Source organism: Cavia porcellus, unplaced genomic scaffold, assembly GCF_034190915.1.
Source record: "Cavia porcellus strain 051 isolate PalLab524CR breed Dunkin Hartley unplaced genomic scaffold, mCavPor4.1 scaffold_21, whole genome shotgun sequence".
In the NCBI taxonomy this organism is placed as follows: domain Eukaryota; kingdom Metazoa; phylum Chordata; class Mammalia; order Rodentia; family Caviidae; genus Cavia; species Cavia porcellus.
The window spans coordinates 43,613,403-43,622,818 of NW_026947504.1; the positions used below are offsets into that span (position 1 = coordinate 43,613,403).

At 36.7% G+C, this 9,416-nt stretch overlaps 1 protein-coding gene across 13 annotated transcripts in view; it reads right to left on the bottom strand.

Annotated features, from left to right (window-relative positions):
- Supt20h (SPT20 homolog, SAGA complex component) overlaps positions 1 to 9,051 on the bottom strand; it is a 33,702-nt gene extending 24,651 nt beyond the window's left edge. For 5 of the 13 annotated variants that reach the window (XM_063232637.1, XM_063232636.1, XM_063232638.1 and 2 more), the window contains exons 1-7: positions 8,548 to 8,781; positions 7,005 to 7,090; positions 4,376 to 4,411; positions 3,781 to 3,839; positions 2,979 to 3,045; positions 1,869 to 1,998; positions 815 to 918 (exon numbers count right to left, since the gene is read on the bottom strand). In XM_063232637.1, the coding sequence (XP_063088707.1) occupies positions 815 to 918; positions 1,869 to 1,998; positions 2,979 to 3,045; positions 3,781 to 3,839; positions 4,376 to 4,411; positions 7,005 to 7,007 (399 nt within the window). In that variant the 5' untranslated portion in view covers positions 7,008 to 7,090; positions 8,548 to 8,781. Of the gene's footprint in view, positions 1 to 814; positions 919 to 1,868; positions 1,999 to 2,978; positions 3,046 to 3,780; positions 3,840 to 4,375; positions 4,412 to 7,004; positions 7,091 to 8,547; positions 8,783 to 8,819 lie in introns of those variants that run through there. The other 8 variants (XM_063232634.1, XM_063232639.1, XM_063232643.1 and 5 more) reach the window with 6 other exon arrangements.
- Positions 9,052 to 9,416: the final 365 nt, after the last annotated feature.

Here is a 9,416-nt window from a genome sequence, read left to right on the forward strand (position 1 = left end):
GAGGAAATGGGAGTGCCTATCTGATGACTTTCTTTCTCCTCAAAAAGTACCCAACATGGCTGGAATGAATTCAAAGAAAAAAGAAGGAACAGGACAAGCAACTGACTATTCAAAGTGGCTGTAAACAGAAAGTGCAGGCCTACAGGCTGTTTTCTACCACTTTTTAAAAATTTCTTTCAAATTGGGGGCTGGAGGTTTAGCTCAGCGGCATAAGCACCTGCCTTGGAAGCAGGCAGTCGTGAGTTCGATCCCTGGTACCGATAAAAACGAAAAAGCCAAAAAAAAAAAAAAAAAATTTCTTTCACATTTCTTGATCATTACTACAAGGAGATTTCAATTGATCTGTCAGAATAATTTTTTAAAAAACATGTATTTCAGTATGGCAAGAAGGTTAAATATCTTATAATAATCCAATTTCTACAGTCTCATTTCATGCTCTAAGCACTGTTAGAAACACGTATTAAGGGGCTGGGGGTTTAGTTCAGCGGCATAAGCGCCTGCCTTCAAAGTAGGCAGTCGTGAGTTTGATCCTCAGTACCGATAAAAAGGAAAAAGACAAAAAAAAAAACAAAAAAAAAAAACAAAAAAACACATATTACAAGTGTAACACACATATAGAAATATATATGCATATATCATATACATAACAAATACAAAGGCATTTTAAAAATATATTTTTAAAAAACAGGTTAGCCAAGCTGGCCTTGAACGTTTGAACTCTAAGAGATTGTCCCACCTCAGCCTTCTGAGTAGCTGGGATTAAAGGGCTGAGCCACAGTGCCTAACAGAACATTTCTAAAGAAAAATTTTATACCTGAGATTTTTCTAGGAGATCAACCAAAATAGGAGGTAATTCTTCTGCATCTAGGTACTCAAGCAATTCCCCTTCTTCATAAGGCAGTCGAATGGTCTCAGAATCTTAATGTTAAAACATAAAATAAAGTTTATGAAAATTAGGCCCAAAACAAAGCTTAGGCGCAGAATTTATAACATTAAAAAAAAAAAAGAGCCAACAACCTCCCCTAGAATCCTTTTCTTAGCTTTACAAATGAATGATATTATGTTTACTTTTTAAAAAGACCTATTAACTGTGTAGTATTTTAGACCAGAAAATAAAAGCAACTGAATCTGGAAAACAGAACAATAATTTGGCAATTCATCCATAAAGTGGTCACTTTTAAAACAAAACTCTCCTGGTGCTACATTTTATAAGTGAGTAATATACAACACAAGTAAAAATTCTTCTCTAAGTAAGTTCCTTGTAGAACTTGTATTGTTATCATATGCAAATTTCTAGATACCTCTTTAGTGAAATCTAGGAATATTTGTATTTTAAAACTCTTCATTTACATTAATAGAACTTTTTTTGCGGGGATGGGGAGACAAGATCTCACCATATAGTCCAGGCTGATCTCAAACTTACAGGGATCCTCCTGCCTCAGCCTCCCAAGTGCTGGGAGGCTGCACCACCACACCCAGCTCCCAATAGAAATATTTCAATACATGAACATCACTCAAAGGCAGTGAATCTAAAGATTTCAGACTTTTCATAATGCAGCACAATTTAAAACATCTTACACTATCTAAAACACAAACAGTAACAGAACAAAAGTAAATTTTTACAACTGCTTAAAAACATATTTTATACAAGTTGACTCAGAGATGAAACAAGAACACTTCAAAACGTATGCTTAAGAAGAACAATCATTCCCATTAGAATAATGTTCTAGCAAAAATAGTACGAGAAAATCCTGCTTTCATTACTAAATTGTCACTGATGTGAAGGACAAACCATTAAGCAGGGTAAGAAAGTAATTTTAAAAAGCAGCAGAGCTATTTTGTGGCCATCACACTTGGGAGGGTCTTACCTGATCCATTTTTCCCCCTGAGCATCAGAGAATAGCCTTCATTTCCTGGGTAAAGATTGACCACTAAACATGACAAAGTCTCTTGCATAACAAGCTTCTCTAACAAGTTCACATTTCTTCTTAATTTCTGCTTTAAAAAGAGGAAGAGCTTGTGAAATTAATCCAGTATAACTTTGAAAAATAATGCTGTAACTTAACAAAATTAGATTTGAATCAATCTTTTGGTGTTTCTTCTGTCTTATTATCATGAATATATAGGGAAGATTCATAATACTATAGCCACTATAGATGAGAAAGCAATGTAGCTACTACATTTTAGGAGAATTAATTCATGTCAAAAAGAAAACTGGTAATCTACAAAATAAAATTACTTAAATATACAATATGTACTTGGAATATGCAAGTAATAAAAAAAATAATTAAAAGCCATTCAAAATAAATGTATTAAATATACTTTATGGTTAAGTCCAAATGAAGAATTTTGGACATTCTAAAAAAAAAAAAAAAAAACAACTGCACCTGGCTCCCTATTTTAAAGCTTATATATACAACAGCAATTCCTCTATATTTGCCTAAATGATAATGGTTTTTTAAAACTAAAGACAGATTTAAAAAAAAAAACACACAAAAGCCTTTAAGGCTCTTTCAACCTAGGGGTTCAAAAGATAACAAGAGGTCAATTTCTATTACTGCAGGCACCTTTATGCTAAATAAAATTAATTAAACTGGTCATAGGTTTATCACCAAATTCACTTTAAATTACTTACACTTGAATTTCCTATATCCTGTAACGGCTTTGACATTCCAGTACAAATCATCCTAATGAAACAGGTTACTTTTATCCTCAGTCTACATAGCACTTCTCAAGGGGAAGTAGCAGCCAAAGGTACTAACGTGGATCTGGGACATTTCACTCCTTGCAAACACTGCTCCCCATTCCTACTTTGCAGGCAACTCCGCCTGGTGCCTGAGATCAGCCTCACTGACTGGCTAGAAAAGATGTTAGTTTGTCTACAAAAATATGAACGAACTGCTTCAAATTTAACTCCTAAAGTTTTCCTTTTTCACTGCATATCAAAAGCCATAATACCATAAAAAATTTACACTTACCTTAACCTCAGGTTCTTTTTCACATTCCTCAATATATAAGTCATAAAGTTTTTGAAACACAGATTTTCTAGAAGAAAACGAATAAAGACAAGGTACAAAATTTTAATACAACAATCACCATGAAATAAATGTTGTTTTAATGATTTCTACACTTTCCCAAAAATTAGGGGTGGAGATGGCTATAGTGTCTAAAATTGATTCAGAAATTCCTAACATACATTGAGTATCCCTATCCAAAATTCTTGAGCCGGGCGTGGTGGCTCACACCTGTAATCCCAGCACTCGGGACACTGAGGCAGGAGGATCGTTGCGAGTTTGAGACCAGCCTGGTCTACAAAGTGAGCTCAAGGCCAGCCTGAACTGCATAGCGAGACTCTGTCTCAAAAAAAAAAAAATTCTTGAGACCAGAAGTTATTTTAGATTTCTTCGGATTGTGGAATATATACATATACCTAATAGCTATCCTGTGGATGGGACGCTAAGTGAGACGTGAAAATTATACACTTCTACAAATAGGCTAAGGGTAATTTTATACAATATTTTTAGCATGACTGTATTTTGACTATGAACCATCACAGGAAGCCAGATGTAAAATTTTCCACTGCCACCATGTCCAAGCTTAAAAAGTTGCAGATTTTGGAATAATTTGGATTTCCAGATTAGGGATGCTCAATTTGCACATGCAAAAAACCTAAGACATTTCCAGCCCAGTGTCTAGGAAAACAGTATTTATTGTTCAATTAATATGTATTAATTGTCACATTTCAACAACCCTAAGGTATTATCAAATAAGTATTCATACCTTCCACTTGACAGGTATTTCCTTTTAGGTGGTCTCTGCCGAGCACTTTCAATGACATACTACAAAAAGGAAGTTTATGAAAATGGCTTGCCTTCTGCTTTGTACATAAACATCTTAATTAAATACTGTATATCTAAAACATGTGAGGCTAGAAAAGGCTATTTAATCACTAAAGTCTTTACTTACGTTAATTTATACCCTGTAGGAAAAAAATTATTCTAATTATGTTACAAATGAGTGAAATTTAAACTGTATTCTGGCACGGTATTGCTATGAACTATAATTTAAAAAGGTTGGAAACATTCTTAATGTTTTATGGCTGTCAGAATATGCTTGATGTATTAAAAATTGTCTAATTGCAAGGGCTACTTTATAAAACTTGTCTAAACAGAAAAAAATAATTTAAATAACTTTTATTTCAAGTAACAATGAACCATCTATCACCTGGTATATCTCTAGTTACAGAAAATTATTTCTAGTCTTGTCCTAAAATAACAGTAATACACTCTCTTCAAGATTCAATTATCTCTTAAAACTGAGTCTTTGTCAATTATAGATGATACTAATTTCAGTATGTAACTTAGTTAGGGCTCACCTCTGCACGGTCCAAAGCTAGTTCTAAAGCTTGTTGCTGTAAAAAGTAAACAATGTGTTTGGTAATATTAGTCATTTTCACACAAAAAATTTAAGAAACATTTCACATTTCTAATTAAGTGCTTCAAAATTTCATTTTCTAGAAAAAAAACAAATATAGTCTCTTTTATTTCTCTCTTCAACCTATCATATGATCGAAGTATATAAAAAGAAAAAGCATGGTAGTGTTAGGAACTTTATTGTGACAACAAGCAGACAAGAAATGCTGCAAGGTCAGCAGCTGTGAGGCCGATACAGGAAGCTGTAGATACAGCGGTCCCCACTACACTTCACTAATTTTAACTTTTCAGCACTCCAAAACTACCATTTAAGAAAAGATACTGGCCATAACTCATGTAATGAAAGTGAAGTCAAGTCTTACTTGACCTCTTAATGTTCTAAGAATCCTGAAAACTGAGACTAGGCTTGTGTAGGTATCTAATACCACTTACAAATTCCTAATAAATTAATGCAGAACCCCATGACATAACATTGCTAGCTCAGTGCCTAACGAAATGCAGTAAATGATAGCTAGCACTGCCACATTTAAATGAGTTCAAGATGCCCTTAATTATAAGCATGCATCATTATTTTAGGTAACATTAAGGAAAAGCTCCAATTATAGTTCAAAGAAGTCACTGATTATAGACTCACTATCAATTAAGTAATCTTAAAATATTAAAAAAGGGTTCTTACATTTGCTAAACTGCAGTATAATTACTAAATGCAAGGTCTGGAATCTATTGGTAGATACCCACCCTTCACACATTTCTTAGAGAACCCAATTTTCAGGTAAGAGGGAGAAATAAAGTAAGCTATGTTTTCCTCATCTACGAAGCTTTTTCTAAAGACACAAATAAAAACCATTTCATTCTGAAGTTAACAAATATACCACTTCCTCTTTATAGTGTTTTGCTCTGGATGCCATGCAGAGTTAAGCAGTATTCTTCATTCACAGTACAGTTGTTTTAAATTCCCTTCAGAGGCACAGAACTCCAATTTTCATTTACATTATTTTGCAGATTCCAGTAACAAGCTACTATGTTTTGTACATGATACAAAAACTCCTGGCAGGGGCTGGGGATTTAGCTCAACGGCATAAGCGCCTGCTTTGCAAGCGTGTGGTTATGAGTTCGATCCCTGGTACTGGTAAAAAAAAAAAAAAAAACAACTCCTGGCACTCATCAACACCCCAGAAGATAGGGGAAGAACAAATACTGCAACCTTTGGAACTCATGGGAAATTTTAAGTGACCCTGCACACTAATCCTAAGGATGGGAAACTCTGATGTTTATAAAAATAACAGGCCTTTTTAAAGACTGCAATGGAAACCAAACCATATTATCAAACATCTAAATGTAATAAGAGATGAAAGTCTCAAATCTACCAAATTCTGAAAAGGTCCAGTTAAGATAAAAGTATCAACTTATTTTATTGAGAAAGCTTATAAAGAACAATGAAATTGTTTCCCAGGAGTCAAGACAAGAAGAGTCTTGAATATAATCCATTTTTCAGCAAGAAAATATAACTCTGGATATATACTCCAAAGATACGTAAAGTTCTTTTAAATTATGCTCATGAAATTAATCTCAAAAATTATAATAAACACAATCAAATATATATGCTAGGACCATTTTAAATTGCCAGGTCATCTCAAGTATTTCTTCTGAAATCTAAACTTAAAAAGGTTTTTTTAGCAAGATACACTTGCATTCTTCATCCACTACTGCCTTCAAAAATCTTAAGAGAGATATCATTAACAGAAACAGATGCAAGAATAACATGAAATCAGAATCCCACTGTGACAGTTCCACTTTTCTCTAATAGGACAAGGCTAGATAAGTAAGATCACAAGAGGACAAGGGAGATAAATATTTTCTAAGGTTTGTGCTGCAGAACAGAGGTTTGTAATGAATTATTCTGCATGACAGTGTTCATTTATTTTCTCACTGTCAAATATTTCTTTTATAAGACATTAGTAGTTTTTCTCAATTTAGATTTAATATTTTAAATGCAAAAGTGTCTAGTCATAAACATATTCAATGTAGGTCAGTAACTAAAAACAAAACATCAAAAGGCTAGCACTAACATGACTTAAAGTTAGGTGCAGCCAGGCGTGATGGCGTACTTGGAAGGTTGAGGCAGGAGGACTGCCATGAATCTGTGGTTTCACAGGTAGCCTGAAATACATGAGACCCTGCCTCAACCAAAGGGAAAAAAATTAGGTGCAGAAAGCAAGTTACATTTATTCTCAAAATTTTAAAAAAGCTTAAGAGGAACTTACAACCTATAACCTCCCAAATTATTTGTATTTATACCCACCATCCTTGCAATTTGGAATATGGCAAAGTAGGTAAAAATATACATTGAGTATTCTTGTAACTTGGATGTGGTAATCACAACACTGAACTAAGAGATGGGCTACGTATTTCATAGATAAGATTTCGCATGGCTGCTAAGCAATTTCCTCTTTAGGATAACTTGTGCAGCTTACAACAGAATTTTCATATCTATAATACAAATACTTTTATGGAGATGAAAGAAGAGAACATGCTAAAATATAAATCTGAACAAACTGAACAGTAGCTTACCATTGTGACATAAAATTGGGCGCCAAAGGAAAATTTTACGTGCGTTGATGAAGTGGGATGAAAACTTTTAACATCAATCTTATCTACTGTAAAAATAAAAACAACAAAATCGCCACCTTAACATAAGGCTCAAAAAAAAAAAAAAAAAAACAAACAAGCGTTTGTAATTAACAGAAAAAATTACCTGAGGCATGTATATTTCAAACACATTGAAAAATACTTTGCAACAATAAAATTCACGTATTACAACCTATCTACCCACTGCTGAAAAGTAGCTTTTAATTCAGTAGGGCAAAAGGGTTTCTCACTTTTTTCACGAGTTTAACGCCCTAGTGGAAAAAAAGAAAACAATGACTTTTGATTCTCTCTCCTCACTCCTGCACTATTACTTTCCTTGTGGATTATTCCAATAAGTAGCCTGCCCACTCGTTCACTTTGCAAATCAGACTTCATGCCTGCTGATTAAAATTCTGTAATGATACTCTCCCCCAAAGGCCTTAAACTACATTTTCTAGATGCAGTTTCAATCCTGCCAGCCTTTCTTAAGAAAACTATATACAATTCTGAAGACTTCCTTACTCTAGGGGTTCCCATTCTAGCTGCAACACCAATTAACCCCGGACACTTCAAACAATGGGATGCCCATGCTCCACCCCTCAAGGATTGTGAAGCGCTAGCCGGGAGTGGTGTCCAGGGATCAGCCTTTTTTGGAGCGCTCCAGGTGATTTAAGGCTATGTCAGTGTTGACGCCCATTGCTGTAAACTTTCTGCACACCACAGAGATGGTAAAGAATGTTTGGTAGGGGAGAGAGGATAAATGAAGCTCATTTCCAGTCTACTTTGTCACTGAGATCCTCATAACCACAGCTGCAAGCCTACATAACTGAGCTAAAGCACTTCAGCTGACAGAAAACGAGATTTCCCATATTAAAACGTTTTGTTTTTTGGTGAACCCCAAAGTTTCAATTTTTGCTAGCTGAGGTAAAAGAAAAATTAGAACTTTCAATAACAAAAACCATATACCATGGGATAAAACACCACCGGCACTGTCTAGTTTTCAGGAATAATCATTTTACAAAAGGAATGATTAATTTTATCTTCTAATTGCTTATAGGTTTAAGCTGAATTTACGTTGAAATTTTTCTGACCACTAAATCTAAACATAAAGATACACTGCCTGCTTAAAAGCAAAATATGACTTTAAAAACCAAGATGTTATGAAATTTGAAAGAGGTTGGAACTTTAAATTATTTAAATACTGTTATTATTATTTAAATTATTTAAATACTTAATTAATACCACAAAAGCCAATAAATAATTTTGTGTATCTCTTTGTATCTCGAGTTCTAAGGCCTTCAAAGGCTCGCAAGGAGCAAGACGCAGCCCCAGCGAGCTGGTGACAACAGGAGATGCTTCCAGTGGCAGCTATTGTCCAGATTCAGTTCTGCACGCCTGATTTTAAATGTCTCTTATAAATGTCCGCCTTCCCTGCTCAAGTTGATCTTTTCCAACTACAGAGCTCTTTTAATAACTTAGCTTTTACCTGCAAAACGCCGTCAAACTCTACAGGGGATACACCGACACCTAGAAACACACCCCCGAAGAATTTTCGCGCAAATTTTGCGAGTTTCCGGTAATACCACCAGAAATCTTTAAGATTGCACTAGAATTAAAAGAGGTGAATTAGCAGCACCGGGTAAAGCAACAGAGGGGTCCGCCTGGGTGGCTGGCGGGCCCCCGCCCAGAGCGCCGCGTCTCGGGGGACGGCGTCCTCTCGCGAGAACGGGGAAGGCGCTCGGGAAGCGGCTCTCTCACCTCTGACCCGGGCTGGATCTCGCGAGCTTAGTTCACCGGCCTGTCCGGCGCGACCTCGCCCCACGGCCGGCCGCCGCTGCCCCGGGATCACAATGTGATGCGTACTAGGCCGCGAGGCCCATCCTGCCCCTTAGCCGCGCGTCGTACCCGCCTGGCCGACCGCCAGCTCAGTCTGCTGCCGCACCCCGCACACTCAACTGACTGGTTTGGCGGAGTTGGAGACGGCGGCGGAAGGGGCGGAGCCTGGGCGGAGACCGGATGGGCGGGCATGGGTGGTGCATTGCGGAAAAAGTTCCCTGGAGGGCTCGGGATCGTCAGTTCCCGAGTGAGGGTAGACTGCTGTCCTCCCTCCACCCAGTCCTAGCGTTGGCTGTAAGAGGATGAATACTGTAGTGGTTTGCCAGTTGAGTTTCTAGGGCTGTTGCAGTAAGCTACATTCCAGCGCCTTCCACGCCCTCCCACCCGCGCTTAAATTTTGACCCTGTCTTGCTAGGTTGCTCAGGCTAGGCTCGAACTTGTGATCCTTCCTGTTTTGGCCTCCTCAAGTGTTGTATTTCAGACCTGTGCCTCTACAGCTGACCTTCTCAAGGCTTTGTT